Source organism: Melopsittacus undulatus, chromosome 2 (assembly GCF_012275295.1).
Source record: "Melopsittacus undulatus isolate bMelUnd1 chromosome 2, bMelUnd1.mat.Z, whole genome shotgun sequence".
In the NCBI taxonomy this organism is placed as follows: Eukaryota; Metazoa; Chordata; class Aves; order Psittaciformes; family Psittaculidae; genus Melopsittacus; species Melopsittacus undulatus.
In genome coordinates, this window is record NC_047528.1 from 104,948,166 (window position 1) to 104,964,666 (window position 16,501).

The 16,501-nt window shown below is 44.0% G+C and overlaps 1 protein-coding gene across 1 annotated transcript; it reads left to right on the plus strand.

The window, feature by feature from the left end:
• The first annotated feature begins 10,650 nt into the window (after positions 1 to 10,650).
• GJA8 (gap junction protein alpha 8) lies at positions 10,651 to 15,577 on the plus strand. Its single transcript, XM_031045017.2, has one exon. It carries the CDS (start codon positions 10,651 to 10,653, stop codon positions 11,848 to 11,850), a length of 1,200 nt encoding a protein of 399 aa, XP_030900877.2. The 3' UTR covers positions 11,851 to 15,577.
• The last annotated feature ends 924 nt before the right edge of the window (positions 15,578 to 16,501 follow it).

The window sequence follows — 16,501 nt, forward strand, 5'->3', positions numbered from 1 at the left end:
AGCCCGAGAGACCTCTTGGCACAGGCGGTTTTACCATGTTTCTGCACTGTGGTCCTCCTCCCCCTGTACTGGGACAAGGCAGGTGGCTCTTACTCATCTTTGGACTGAATCAGCATCTCTGGAAAAGGTCAGTGCTGAACTGAGCGAGAAGAGAGGCTCTTATTAGAGGTGCCATGGGTCACTCACACCCTGTTTTTCATGTTTAGTGTCAATGTCCCCAGGAAACACTCTAAATAAGCTATGGGATTTAGTCTTAGTTACTACAGTAAGGGAACAAATTGGTTGAAGTGTGGTTACAGCAAGCAAATGACTCTAAATCTGCAGCATGTTCAGAGCCATCACTGAAGTCAAAGAACAAAGCACTGACCCTCCAGAAACTTCCCTTGAGGATAGCCCTGCTGTGTGAAGATACCTCTGGTAGCCTGGGGTGAGCTAGCTCCAGGATGGGGAGCAGCACTGCAGCACTGTGTTCCATTCTGCCACATTCCAGAGGAGATAACTCAAGTGGAATGCTTTGCTTGACACAGCTGATTTGCTTCCAGACCGGAGCTGGTGTCTCTCCAGCCCCGCAGTGCACTGGGTGGTGCAGACATCCCTCTGTCTGTCCCATCCCTGGACTGTCCAAGGCTGTTCTTAGGGTTGGTGGCAAGATACTTAGAATTGTAGAATCATAGAATAGTTGTGGTTGGAAAGGACCTTGAGATCATCCAGTTCCAACCCCCCTGCCATGGGCAGGGACACCTCACACTAAACCATATCACCCAAGGCTTCAGCCAGCCTGGCCTTGAACACTGCCAGGGATGGAGCATTCACAGCTTCCCTGTGCAACACATTCCAGTACCTCACCACCATGACAGTAAAGAATGTCTTCCTTACATCCAATCTAAACTTCCCCTGTTTAAGTTTCAACCCATTACCCCTTGTCCTACCACTACAGTCCCTAATGAATAGTCCCTCACCAGCATCCTTATAGGCCCCCTTCAGATACTGGAAGGCTGCTATAAGGTCTCCACGCAGCCTTCTCTTCTCCAGGCTGAACAGCCCCAACTCTCTCAGCCTGTCTTCATACGGGAGGTGCTCCAGTCCCCTGATCATCCTTGTGGCCTCCTCTGGACTTGCTCCAACAGTTCCATGTCCTTTTTATGTTGAGGACACCAGAACTGCACACAATACTCCAAGTGAGGTCTCACGAGAGCAGAGTAGAGGGGCAGGATCACCTCCTTTGACCTGCTGGTCACACTTTTGATGCAGCCCAGGATACAGTTGGCTCTGGGCTGTGAGCGCACACTGAAGCTGGCTCATGTTCATTTTCTCATCGACCAACACCCCGAAGTCCTTCTCTGCAGGGCTGCCATGAATTTCCTTATTGCCCAACCTGTAGCTGTGCCTGGGATTGCTCCGACTCAGGTGTAGGACCTTGCACTTGTCATGGTTAAGCTTCATAAGGTTGGCATCAGCCTTTTTGTTTTAAACTGAAAATATTCCTCTGGGATTTCTCTAGGTCTTTGGCCCCACATAAAACTGTAGAGCCAAAGATTTCCCAAAGCCTCTATCTTCCCCGTGACTGCTTTCCTGCTTATGAGGTAAGACCATCCTTAACAGATGTTTGTTTACCTCTTCATGAAAATCTCCTGTGATTCTACAGCCTCCCCAAGCAGTGCGCTGCAGTGCTTTGCTATTCTTACCCTTGCAAAGTGTTTTTCTAGTGTTTAGCTATACCATTTTTATTGCAAATTAAGCTTATTATTTCTTCTTCTACTTTTGCTGAATGTAAAGACAACTGATTAGTCCCTCCTCCCATTTTAACAAATGTTTATGTGCTGGAAGACTGTTATCATGCCTCCCCTCCTGTTGTTCTTTTCCTAGAGAAAACAAGCTCAGTTATTTTATCTGTTCCTTATAAGTCATGTTTTTTTTCACATCTCTTATCATTTTGTTGTTCTTTCTTGGACTCTCTCCAATTTGTCTACATCTTCTGTAAAATGTAGTGCTTGGAACCGGACACGCTGTTCCTGCTGAGAGCTCAGCAGTACTGAGTGAAGGCACAAAATAATTGCTTCCTCTGCCTTCTACACAAAACTCCCCTTAAAGCATCTCAGGATGAGGTTTGTCTTTTTTTCTGCTGGAATCTCTTTACAGACTCACATTCAGTCCCACCCCAGCTTGCTCTTTGCTGCACTGCTGTGAAGTGGTTATGATGTAGTTTGGACCAGCACATTTGGTGTCTGTGCTCCTGATTGGTACCTTGGTGCAGTCACCTTTGCAGAGGGCAGCCCAGCTCTCCAGTGTCTCACATTCCTCTCAGACCCTGATGGCCTCAGGCCCCTTGCCTTCAGGAGGGGCTGCTGACCCCAGCCCAGCTGCCACCCTTTCGGTGTTTTCCTCTATTCTGTTGTGCAGCGCACAGGATACACTGAGCAGCCCTGGAGGCAGAACATCAGGGACATGATCCTCCCAGCTAGAAAAGTGAAGCCCCGATAATTACCTTTGGGTATGGTACTTCAACCTTTGCAGCCTCTGCATGGTGACTGCTTGCTGCTGTGGGAGCCTGGGATCTAGGTACTTTTTAAATGCTCACTAAGGTCAAGGTATTTTATATCTACTATTTTCTCCTCACCTAGCAGGCCTGTTAGTCGAGGAAGGAAATTAGCCTGTTTTGACAGGATTTGTTCTTCAGAATTCCCTGCTGGTTGTTTCTTATCACCTTCCTGTCCTTTAGCTACTTATAAATTGATTGTTTCATAGTTGGTTCCAGTATCTCTGTAGGTATCATGCTTAGGCTGACTGGCCTGTAATTCCCCAGCTCCTCTTCTAACAGCAATTTTCAGAGAAGAACTGCATTTAAGTTAAATAGGTATTGAAAAACATTCCACTTGTGCCCTGCTTATCTTTATTCATTGCCTAGTTTTCTTCCATCTCTTAAATTAAAAACATGTTTTCCGTAAGTTTTTATCCTCTACTTGAGGCCCAGCACAATTCAACCCTGCCTTCACCTCTTCTCCCCTCCTCCAGCCCAAACCTTCCTGTTACTTAAATACTTATCCAATTTCCCTCCTCTTGATGCTTTATATCTTCCTCCTTCTCTTTTCTTTATGGTTTGTTTGCAGTTCCTAGCAAAATATATTCCCCAGCAACTTACATTCTTCCTCCCCCCCTCTCCTCCAGCCCCGATGCCTGGAGGGCTCTGAAGAGAGTCCTGGAAAAACCTCAGAGCTCTGCCCTTAAAATGTGTACAGTGATATTTACCATGCTTGCAGGGACAAGTTCTGCCAAAACACTTGTCCAGGACTAACTACATTTAAATGATCTCTGGGACCAGTAGGTGGCAGAGAGAAGATGAAATGTGGGAGACTCTGGTCCTAGTGATCAGACTGACAGATCACTCTGGCTCTAGGGAGGACAAAGACACATGTTACTAGAAAGCAGATGTCTGATAAGTTGGGTAGTGTCTAGCAAGCAGGAGTGTTGGGTAAAGCTCCCATCTTCTTGTAGGGAGGCAGAATATATCTAGTGTTCAGCTTCAGCCATGAGCGAAAGGTTTGTGTGTTCAGCAGAGGAACAGGAAGCATGTGCCACTTTCTAGCTAAGCAGATCAGGAGAAGATAAGTTTGTTTGAGGGAGAGGTATCGTTATCCAGGGTTGTAAGCTATATAATTGCACAATCTGCTATCATGCATGAACAGAGCTGTTCAATAGCATGGCCCTGCCTTGTCCTGACATCATGTCTATGCTGGAAATCCGCTTGGAATGAAAAATCCCACATTCCCCAAGTGACCTCGTAGTCTCTGAGCAAAAGGCTGAGTTGCAGTAGACACTTCACAATCTCAATGGTTCCAGAGATGGGAGTTCAGTCACCAGCAATGTGAGAAGTCAGTAATGAAGCAAACTTCTTTCCAAAGACAGTAACATTTAAAAGTGTGGGTGATGTCCATGGTTCTTTGAAGTCAAGAAAAGTTCCAAAGGCAAGACAAAGTCACTGTGAGCAGCAGCGTTACTCTCATTAGCTGTTGCTATTTCTAGTGCTGGTTTTTGGATGTGGCCCTTCAACAGGTTGCCTAATGAGAGCATAAATGCTGGGGCAGGTACACAGGTTGGAAGTGTTGGCCATTATCATTGTGGCACAATCTGTGTTGTAGACTCAGCGAATGTCACGTGCTTGTGTGAGATCCAGTCTTCTACACCTTTGGTTTTATGATCTCTACTCCTTTCTTTCACAGCCATTGCTTTCATATTAAAAAGCAGCCCTGACTTCTGGCATTAACCTGATGCCTGAAAGAATCAAGCCTCCTTCTCACTCTTCTGCTCTGCCCTCTCCTTTTCACCCCCATCTCAAACAACCACTTCCCTGTGTAGCCCCACTACAAGAGGAATTCCTCACTAGCCATCTTCATCTTTATTTAGGTGATTTTCTGTGGCCATTTTTGCCTGGGGGGGGGGGGGAGCTAGTGAGCTGGAGAATCTGGCCCAGAAAGAACTCAGTGATGCCTTTTAAAAAAGGCATCCAGTTAAAGGGACTCTATGGTTTTCCCCAAACTAGAAATGTTCAGCAAACTCTGTGTGCCCCATGTTAAAGGCTCTGCACCCTACTGATAGCAAACTCACCCTGATCATTCAGATGAAGATACCATATACCAAATGATTAGTCACTCACATATAATTTCTGCATCAGCTGCATTTTGCAAGCTGTTCTGCAACTTGCCAGACAATATTTGGTATTTGGATAGTTGTTTGCAAATGGCAGATAAAAGGTTAATAAGAAATGCCTCTGACAGTAGCTGGATATAATTTAGAGATGGACTACAGCCATGTAGTTACATACCAGATTTGGGTTTTGGCTCATTATGTTGGAGAATAAGGCCCCAGAAGGAATATGTACGTTCAGTCAGGGCTGAGTTTTCCAAAAAGACAGTTCAGTCTGAGAAGGGATGGGCAGTTTAACATGTGAACCATCTGGCCTCTGTGATGCACCAGCTTGCAGGCACCCTTTAAAGGTGTTAGCTGCTGATAGTATCATTTAGTCCTCCCTCTCTTACTGCTTCCCAGAGAGGAAATGAGGGTGGCAGTGAAGACCAGTCACTCATGTATTAATCCTAGTTTATCTCAGTAGCCTATAGCAAAACAAAGCAGCAAAGATATTCCTTACTCTCCCTTACTGTCCTTATTCCTCTTGTTGATCAAACTGTGCCTTTTTTTATTCACTGCATATTCCTAGGACTTGTTACTTCTCTATGTGTCCTCTCTCCTGGAAGACTATTCCCATGCTTCATGTTTGATGGCTTTCTATGACGGGGCTACGAAAACTATGGACAGGGGTGGAGCAGTTGATGTCATCTACCTGGACTTGTGCAAAGCGTTCAGCACTGTTCCACACGACATCCTTGTCTCTAAACATCAGTTTGATAGGAGGACCACTCGGTGGATAAAGAACTGGGTAGATGGCCGCACACAAAGAGTTGTGGTCAACGGTTCAATGTCCAGCTGGAGACCAGTAACGAGTGGTGTCCCTCAGGGATCGGTGTTGGGACCGGTCTTGTTCAACATCTTTGTCGGTGACATGGACAGCGGGATTGAGCGCGCCCTCAGCAAGTTTGCCGATGACACCAAGCTGTGTGGTTCGTTTGATATGCTGGAGGGAAGGAATGCCATCCAGAGGGACCTTGACACACTTGTGAGGTGGGCTGATGCCAACCTCATGAAGTTTAACCATGCCAAGTGCAAGGTGCTATACCTGGGTCGGAGCAATCCCAGGCACAGCTACAGGTTAGGTAGAGAAGAGATTCATTGCAGCCCTGCAGAGTAGGACTTGGGGGTGTTGGTTGATGAGAAAATGAACATGACCCAGCTTCAGTGTGCGCTTACAGCCCAGAAAGCCAACCGTATTCTGGGCTGCATCAAGAGAAGCGTGATCAGCAGGTCGAAGGAGGTGATCCTGCCCCTCTACTCTGCTCTTGTGAGACCTCACTTGGAGTATTGTGTGCAGTCCTGGTGTCCTCAACATAAAAAGGACATGGAACTGTTGGAACAAGTGCAGAAGAGGCCACGAGGATGATCAGGGGACTGGAGCACCTCCCATATGAAAGACAGGCTGAGAAAGTTGGGGCTGTTCAGCCTGGAGAAGAGAAGGCTGCATGGAGATCTCATAGCAGCCTTCCAGTATCTGAAGGGGGCCTACGGGGATGCTAGGGAGGGACTCTTCATTAGGGACTGTAGTGATAGGACAAGGGGTAACGGGTTGAAACTTAAACAGGGGAAGTTTAGATTGGATATAAGGAAGAAATTCTTTACTGTCAAGGTGGTGAGGCACTGGAATGGGTTGCTGTGAATGCACAGGGAAGCTGTGAATGCTCCATCCCTGACAGTGTTCAAGGCCAGGTTGGATGAAGCCTTGGGTGATCTGGTTTAGTGTGAGGTGTCCCTGCCCATGGCAGGGGTGGTTGGAACTAGATGATCTTAAGGTCCTTTCCAACCATAATCTTCTACGATTCTATGATTCTATGTAGCACAACCTGAAAAATGACAGGTATAAACATCTAATACTTCTCTATTAAGAAAATGATTTATTAAGATGTTGAGAAATGACCTTCATTCCAACTGCATGCATGGAGATTGATTTTATTTTTTTTGGTCCTCCAAACTAGTTCCTCTTGCAAAATGTGATTCTTTTCCATCTTTTACTTATACTTTACCTCTTTTGAAATCCAGTTTGTAAAATATCATCCCTTCTTCCAGTTGTGCTTTGGATTTTGGAGCTATGCAACTTTGCTTAAAAGCTGTTTGGGAAGACAGCTGTTGAAATGAGGCTCTGAACTTACATGGGCATAATTGCCAGAAACACTGACGAGAGGCCTGAAACCACTGGTTTGAAGATACACAACTTTGTGGCCCTCACAAAATATTCCATTCAAATGACAGCTTCTCTAGAGACAGAGCATCTCCCAGTGTCATTCAAGAAAATAAAATTCAGTGTTAAATCTGCATGAAGAGAGAGGAGAGCTACTTGCTGCTTTATGATGTTATAGGTCCAGTATCTATATCATTGCTTAGCAGATCTTCCTTCCAGTTTTCTTCCTTTTCTTCAGAGCTGAGCACCAAGAGCACATTCTGAGCAATTCATACAGAAAGACTACAAAATAACATCTCAGAGTAAAGCTATAACCTTTGTCTAATAATCAAAACTCACAAGGCAGTTAGTTGTACCTATGGATGCATTACTGAGCTTGTGACTTCTCTCTTCTGTGGGCTCTTCAGCATTTCTGCAGATGGCTGGGGGTAGGTGAGTGTGCCTGAGGTAACATACTTGTTTGCTGGGTTGCTGGAATTCGCCTGTGCTCCTTAACAAAACAGTTTGTTTTGGCCATTTTGGATGCCTGTCCATGTGCAAAATGCAACTGGAAATAAAACTAAACAGAACCATGACACTGAAAGGCAAGGTTGGAAAATTGGTATTTCTCAGCTTGATTAATAGTGACTGATGATCTAATTTTCCAATACTACTTCTTTTTCCAGGTAAAAGATGTTAAAGAGCAGTTCAACATATATGACAATGACAACTACAGGTACCTCAGTGATTACGTGTGCTGGAAATCAGCAATATGACTTACCTGTCAGAGCTGTGTGTAGGGTACAAAATAATTCAATTAGTTCTGCCACTATCAGAGAAGTTGGCAGTGCTGTGTCACCTATCACACCACAACACCTAAAGACTAGTGAGTGAGACACACAGAGCTGTGCTGAACCATAGCAGAACTGCCGAGATGCTCGGTTCCTGCTTAACTGTGCAAACTCCCGTTAAGGCATGTATTAGGTTTTCACTGCCTTTCTCCTGTTCCTCTCCCTGCTCTGGTTTTTCATGTTCAGTGGATTCTCCTCTCTCTGTCTCTGCCTCTCTTTCTCTATTTTTTTTCTCCCTATTGTTCTCCATGTCACTAACTGTCACTCACTTTATAAAGCCGTCTGGCTCAGAGCTTAAATATTGCAGGGCAACTAAAACCTGCCATCAGAGCCAATTCAGTCATATCTGCTCAGTCGTGCGACAAGATCGGGACTTTTAGGGTAGGGAAGAAGAGAGACAAAATTTCACTCTTCCCTGCAGAGTGCCAAGAGAGGAGGGGGACACACTTCTTCGGTGGAGCCTTTCACAGCGGCAAGTTGCTTGCTCAACGTCCTTAACCTATAGTCTTTTTTGCTGGTGGTGGTGTACTCAGGTTGTAGCATCTGGAAGTGCAGGGTGGGGTTTTACAATAAACCCATGTGAGTTAAGAACACAAGTCTGTTGACTCAAAGTGGGCTTAGGCAGTCTCCTTGTGATAGGCAATTTAAACAAAAAGGTGACTGCTTAAGTTCATCGCTTTCCCCTTTTTCCGGGACTTGAAGGGCTGACTGCTTACAGGTGGAACCCCAGGCATTAGAACTGGCTGTGCATCTGCAGTCTGCCCAAAGTTGTTTATTGTAGTTGAACCAATTGAACAGCTTTGAACCACTTCACTGGCAGAAAAATGAGAGGATGGGCATGGCAGAGTTATGAAAAACGTGACTAGTTCGGAAGTGATCTCGGGAGGAGTTTAGCCAAATGTATCAACCTGCAAGTGAGACATTTGATGGAGTTAGGAAGTAGTTTTCCTTCTCTTGTACAGTGAGTTTTCTGTATGATAAGGTTTATCACATCTAGAATGTCGCTCTTGTGCGTTGCAGTGGAAATGTTCAAATGCTAGTTGCGGGTATCAGCATGACTCTCAAAGAAAGGGATGGAGTTAACTTCAGTGCCTGGGGGACAATGAGGTTCATACTGTGTGTAGTCATGTTTTTTAGAGTTGCACATGATCGGTAACTGGTGTGCTTTGCTCTGTGAATCTGCAGAAAGAGAATGTTTAAATCAGTTTAGTTAATGTATGTAAACAGCATAATCTTCTGCTAGACTTGTTAATGTAAGTGCTGACATTAACACACTCTTCTACGCAACTTTAATGACTGAGAAAGTAGCAATTTTCTTTGGTGATTAGATTATGTTTGCTGCTTACACATGCAAGGTGTTTGTACAAGCTGAAGAAGTGTGCTCTGTTCTTTGTTTTCTGACCTGGGTGTCTGGGGTTAAAATTTTGCAAGGTCTGAAAGCAGGCAAATGACTCCATCTTGTTTAGAACAATGACATCAGAAGGATTTCTTTGGTTGAAAATTTGTGACATTCCCCAGAGCCATAGAACTCTCAATATTTTGTGTGTTTATCTATGTGTGAATATGTACACACAGTAGTTGAAACAGACTGGGATGCGTTGGTGTGTTGTAACATATGGCATTACAAATATATCCCAGTGGTATTTGAGAGAGGAGGGAAGTTTAGATACTCAGATTTCCATCCTGCTGACTGTATCTTCTTTTACCCAGCACTTGCATATATGTGTCTGCATATAGGAAACTATAGATGGAGATAGTATCTAAGAGATGAACTTCTAAATCCCTGGGAACAGCCATTTTATGGAAAATGTTCCCTGCTTCATTTGTCATGGTCCACAGTTCAGTTTTTTGGATTGCTGTAATACTCAGCATTCCTCGGAGATTCAGACAGCAATGTGATTAAGACAGTGATGTGTTAAATCAGCCCAACCCAAAGAAGTTTCTTCTTTATTTCACTCATTCATAGATTTTCCCTTGCCTAAAATAATACAGTGGAAAGTTTAGGATACACCAGATCAAGTCCTAGCCTAGGAATAATTTATTATCGTGCAAAAATGACAGATGTAATGTTTGACTTGCATTGCTTGTAAAGGGAATACTTTCTTAGCTTTCCAGTAGGATGTCTGCAGCTGGCTTCCACCTCTGTGTTAGTCTGAGATAGAAGCACAGTCTTTTTAGAGAGAGAAAATAGTATTTTAGGTCACAGTTATAGACCTTTATGTTTTTCTCCATGTTTGTTCCAATGTCAGTCTGGCAACTGACTTCAGAATACAATACAAACAACAGCCCTCATAACACCAAACAATTGTACTGAATATAATACATACTGTACAGCAAAATAGTATATATATGGTAGTTATTAAGCTTGTGTATTATTACTAACACAGCAGTGATGTTGTAATTGCTGTTATTACCTAAAAGAGTGATTTCTAATGTAGAATTAATATATGCAACCTAGAGGGAATTCAGGTTTGTGTAGGTGCAACATGGGCACTGATTTCAGATCTTTTTGACCTGTGTGTGGTTCTGGTGCAAGAAGAGCTTGAGTGCTTGAAAGCTTCACTCTTCAAACCACTGCAGCTGCATGTTGATAAATCTGTTCTACTGTACTGCTGGCACGTGTTTGTACATGTACAAAATCTAAGCAGGCTCATGCAACTGGGTTTATGAGGCACAACAGAAGTTTCTTACTTTGAAAAGGAGATAAATATACTCCCTGGCTGAAAAGTAATTGCCCATTTAGAGCCAGGGAAGAATGAATATCGCAAGCAGTTTGCTCTGGCTTCCTAGCTCTTCTTCTAAATGAATCATTGTGATCAGGCAAATAAGCAAGCAAGCAACCTTCTTTTTTTTCTCAAAGCGTATTAGGGAAATACTGGTTGAAAGTAACAAAAGGCATCAGTGGGAAAACTTGAAAGCTAAAATTTAGCATAATTTATGGTCATTCTCTTTCTTTTTTCTTTCCTTAGACGGTAAGAAATGGGTGACTGGAGTTTCTTGGGGAACATTTTAGAGCAGGTGAACGAGCAATCCACTGTCATCGGGAGAGTCTGGCTCACAGTGCTCTTCATTTTCCGTATCCTGATCCTGGGAACAGCCGCTGAGCTAGTGTGGGGAGACGAACAGTCAGACTTTGTGTGCAACACCCAGCAACCTGGTTGTGAGAACGTCTGCTATGATGAAGCCTTCCCCATCTCTCACATCCGGCTCTGGGTTCTGCAGATCATTTTTGTATCCACACCTTCGCTAATGTACTTTGGGCATGCTGTACACCATGTCCGCATGGAGGAGAAGAGGAGAGAGAAGGAGGAAGCTGAGAGGCGTCAGCAAGCTGAGGTGGATGAAGAGAAGCTGCCCCTGGCTCCAAATCAAAACAAAGGCAACAATCCTAATGAGACCAAGAAGTTTCGCCTGGAAGGTACCCTCCTGAGAACCTACATCTTCCATATTATTTTCAAAACCCTCTTTGAGGTGGGATTCATTGTGGGTCAATACTTCCTGTATGGATTCCGAATTCTTCCACTTTACCGCTGTGGGCGATGGCCCTGTCCCAATCTTGTGGACTGCTTTGTCTCCAGGCCCACTGAGAAGACCATCTTTATTATGTTCATGCTGGCAGTGGCTGCTGTGTCCCTCTTCCTCAACCTGGTGGAGATCAGTCACTTGATCCTGAAAAGGATCCGGAAGGCTCTGAGAAGACCAGCGGAGGAACAGCTGGGGGAAGTGCCAGAGAAGCCCCTCCATGCTATCACAGTATCCTCCATCCCAAAGACCAAAGGCTACAAGCTGCTGGAAGAAGAGAAGCCGGTGTCCCACTATTTTCCTCTGATGGAAGTAGGGGTTGAGCCCAGCCCCCTTCCATCAGCCTTCAATGAGTTTGAGGAGAAGGTTGGGATGGGACCATTAGAAGATCTTGCCAGGGCATTTGATGAGAGGTTACCATCATATGCACAAGCGAAGGAGCCAGAAGAGGAGAAGGTAAGAGCAGAGGAGGAGGAACAAGAAGAGGAGCAGCCGGAACCTCAGGAAGAGCCAGGGGTGAAGAAAGCAGAAGAGGAGGTGGTGAGCGATGAAGTGGAAGGGCCTTCAGCCCCTGCTGAACTCGCCACTGATATGAGACCCCTCAGCAGGCTAAGTAAAGCCAGCAGCCGGGCCAGGTCAGATGATTTGACTGTATGAAGGTGCAGGATATGGGGAGCACATGAAAATGAAAAGGTTGAAAAGAAAATGAGAGATAGAGAAAGAATCAAAAGGTATTTTTAAAGCAAAGTGCTAAAATGGCCATTTGAATATTATTTCCTCTTGAGATTCTCAACTGGAAAGGTACGATCATGGTAATTGTGCCTTATTTGCCCTGTATGTCCATTTGAGAAGGAACATTTTCCCTGTTTCCACATGCTAGCTCACTCCTTACAGGAATACCTATGCTGTACACATAACTGATGTCTTTTAAAACCTAACGTGGCAGTGAAACCCAAATGTCACTACTGTGAATGGATTTACTGGAAGCTTTGTGTTCCACATTTCTGTTTGGCCAGTGAAGGGGAAGACTGATCACAAAGTGTATCTAGTATTTCTTTTTCTGTTTCCACCTATGGCATGCTGAGCAGATCTCCCCTTCGCTGTTGGCATGGAATTGCAGTTATTTAATTCACAAAGTGAATTCTGTGCTTAGCATCAATGCACTAAACTCATAAGCACTATTTCCCCTCTCTATTCAGAAAATAAAGCCAAAATGTCTCCACTTTCTCTGAGAATGCAAATCTGAGTGAGGTAAAAATATTTTCCCTTTGTCAAAACTATTTCTGCTCTTCAAGTGACATTGCAGTGGGCAAGGTTAAAAGCAGCTCTCTACTAGGATTTAGCAGATGCCCACAGATGGATTATTTGTTCCCAAGAGGGTCATCCAGCCCTCAGCCTATTTTAGAGCACTGGAAAGAATAAATTCAAGTGATATTTTTTACTTGTAGTCTTGTGACTTAAAAGATCTGAATCTTGATTTAGCAAAGCAAGTGTGGGAAGGCTCTGTGAAAAGAGGAAACAGCTACAGCCCCAGAGCATGAAACCAAATATAAGCCTTCATGACATGATCCTGACATGTGCTCAGTTCCTGGAGCTCCCAGACTTACAGGCACTCCGCAAATCTCAGAGTCCTGGAGGCACCTGTGAATCTAAACCAGGGGTCTGGGTAACTGTGTGACTATTTAAAACTCTAAACCCAAAACTGGCTGTTCAGGTTGGAAAAGTCTGGTATGATAATAGTCTTTTGACATACTTTGTTTTTAATTTGACAGACAGGAGCCATCCGGCAGCTATATCTCTATTAAATGCCAAAGTCTTGAGTAAAACAAGGCCTTTCAAAAGATGATTGAGACCTTTTATGCCAACAGGTCTGTACAGAACTCTCAGAGTCTCATCAAAATCTTTTTACAAAAGGCAGAAAGACTTGTGCTTACAAATGTTTAAATGTGTGTGGATTTCTAGTTTTATGACTTCAGCAGCACCTTTTGGCTGGGACAGCGCAGCAATGTGTTCAAAATCTTCAGGTTAATATCTATGTCCCTCAGAATTGAGCCTCATGCCAGAAAAGTGCAGGTATGTGCTCTCATCTGCTCTGTTCTGCAAACCTCAGACTCTGCCAGCTCAGCAAATTCTTTCCGCTGGGCTGCAGCCCATCCCATTGTTCCCAGGGCAGGCTCTAATCCAGGTAGGGGGAAAAGCTGTCTTTGGCATAATGCATAGAACTCATCCCAACATCAGCTAGATAAGACCCCCTGCCATCTCCCATTGCAGTGGGGCTGACTAGAAGCCCATGGAAGTCAAATGGACGTCTGAGAGGGCGCTGGTAGGCTTGGGCTCACACCTCCAGTCCTGCTGCTTTGTGTTCCAGCCTGGGCAGCCACCAATACAGCCAGTTCTGCCACCCACTGATCTAACCTGTTTGGTGGACTTCTCCTGCCTTATTATGTGGCTGCCTCATACGAGCACAGAGGTGGCTGAACTTCACCGCTGAGTGAGGTAAGGTGTACAAATGTAGAAAGTCTGTAGGGTGCTCTGGAATTCTTCAGCACCATAGTATTGCCGTGTTCGTTTTTTACACCATTAATCCTTTTGCTCCTCTTGGGCCTGTGTGGGCCTGTGCTTTTTCCCAGGTTTTGCAGCCTGAGGTAAAAATCTTTGTTCCCTAGACAAAGGCTGTTATGTTGTCCTTCCTTGTGAAGGAAGACTGAAAGTTTTCGGAAGGAATGTAATAAAGCAACACATGCAAAGGAACATGCAGAGAGAGAATCTGGAGGCTAGCATGTATCTACCCTCTTAATACAGAAACAGGAGAACAGTTAGCACAAATGAAGGCAACTGAGGAAAGAGAAAGCTTTTCTGTAGGAAAGAGTCCACTCTGCCCAATTCAAGACACTAGAATTCAAGAAAGGGCAAAGATTTAGATGAACAGCAAAATCACCACACTTAAACTAGATGGGATCTATTACTTTTTATTTTGTTCACAGATAATTATGAGAGAGTTTTAAGGGTTCTAAGAATAAAATGGAAAAAGAGGTATAATGGTTCTGAGGATCAACCAGCCCACTTGTTGAAGGGGCTGGAAACACACTTCCCTGTGCACAAAAACCAAAACCTTGTAACAGTTCAGTGTAAGGTATCTTCTATCTTTAGAGCACGTGACCCTTCCATATACCAATGTACTGGACAAGATGCATAATGACCTTATTGACTTCTAATTACTTGAAAAGTTCTTTTACACACAACGTCTTTTAATAACCACTCCTATTCCTGACCTCTGACATGCACACCTTCATTAGATCACTGGATTACTTCAAGATGAGTGTTCATTTATCAGAGTATATGGTTCATAATATAGCTGTCAGGTGGTTCAGTTTTTATTCATCAGATGTTGAGTATGTCATTCTTTTTCACTGGAATGCCTCGGTAAAATGCACTGTATAAAGTGTACTCAATGGACACTCTGTAGTTCTTTCACAGCTGCCTCAGGAAAGCTCCTCCTGGTCAGAACAGCACAATGAAACTAACCAGCGTTTTCCTCCTGCATCCAGTCAGCTGCTGTTGATTTTTATTTCTCAAGCCAGTTTTCAAGCACCCTGCCAGGCTGCTAGTGAATCTGTAGCCACCAAGTACAAGCCACAGCATCAAGACAGTGCTTCTCAGCGAGCTGGGCAGGGACTAAGTCTGGTCTTCTGGCATTCAGCCTCATCTCTGCAATGAAATCACTGTGGGACTGTCAGCAAGTCATTCTTCCTTCATGTACAACAGGGAATAATTTTCTACCTCACAAAGATAATGTGAGGCTCAATATATTGTGTTAGTAATAGACTGGGAGGTCCTTGGATGGAAGGCCTTACAGATGAGCAAAGGATTATTGCTATTTCCAGATGTGATGGTATATAAATGTGTTTTATTCCCTCTCAATGAAACAAATTTAATCATTTATTCAAGAAATTCCTTGTGAAGTTGCCTAACAAACAGCCTCAGAGCTGTGGATCTAGTGTATGATTATACTTCAAAAAGAATTAAATACAAAGTTGTATATGTGAAGACCAGGGAGAATTATCTCCTTGGGAAGGGGGAAGTCACTGGACAATTACAGCCATGCCAGAACCATGTAAAAATGTGAGTACCCCCTCTTGGCTCCCTGTGCAAATAAATCACTAACTGACCACATGGTTCTCTGCAGGGAGCATAAGATGCAAGTGTCAAAATCACCAAAGGAGGTGAAAGTAGAAGAGAAAGGTAGTGTCTTAGCTTACAGTAGCATGTGGGAGTTGGTATTCTCTAGTGTCTAGAGCAGTGGACCTAGGATAATAATCTTAGATTTATTTCCAGCTCTGCTTCTGACTTGCTGTGATAATCACTTTACCTCTCAGTGCCTGTTTTCTCCACCTGTAAAATGGGTGTAAGAATTTCCACCTACCTCACAGGGATGTTGTGAGGCTTCCTTAATTCTGTTTGTAAAGTAAGTAGGAATGATCTGATGAAAAGCACTGCTGAAATGGACGGTATCCTTGTTATTTCCTGTCAGAACTGCTATCTTGGTTAATATATGACTCCCCAACCAGAAGGGCAGTAGTTTGAAAATGTGAGCACTGCACTGCACTGACAACATCAACACAGATGTAGATTTGCCATGAGTAAAAAAAGACTTTCTTGATCTCCCCTGTCCTCCCACCTTAGTCTTTACGTCCCCACATGAAACAGTGGTGACATGACAGTGGCTGGGAATGCTGCTTATTTATGCTTAAATAAGACAATTCCTGGAGCAGTCAGTGTAGGCTGATGAAGCTTTAACAATTTAATGGTCCTTGCAAGGCATGCGGGAGGGTGTTGTATCATGTGTGATATTACCTGGCTTCTGTTTTAAACCATTCAGTGCAACCTCCAGGAAAATTTTCCAGTTTCCATGGAAGAATTTATGATTATTTATGGCACACTGCAAAAAAAGCCATCCTTTATGAATGCAAACCCACAAATTATCACAGAATGGTTTGGGTTGGAAAGGACCTTAAGATCATTTAGTTCCAACCCCCTGCCATGGGTAGGGAGACCTCACACTAGACCATGTCACCCAAGGCTCTGTCCAGCCTGGCCTTGAATGCTGCCAAGGATGAAGCATTCACCGCTTCTTTGGGCAACCTGTGCCAGTGCCTCACCACCTCAGAGTAAAGAACTTCTTCCTTATATCTAACCTGAAATGTTCTTATGTTATACTGGTTCTTTCCTGTAAGTGAGATAGATATGAACAACATCTGAGCACTGAAACACAATGAGGCTCAGTTTATTCCTCCTATAGGAGGGAATA

Excerpts from the sequence above, each read along its gene's own strand:
- GJA8 (XM_031045017.2), top strand. The coding sequence starts at position 10,651 with ATGGGTGACTGGAGTTTCTTGGGGAACATTTTAGAGCAGGTGAACGAG.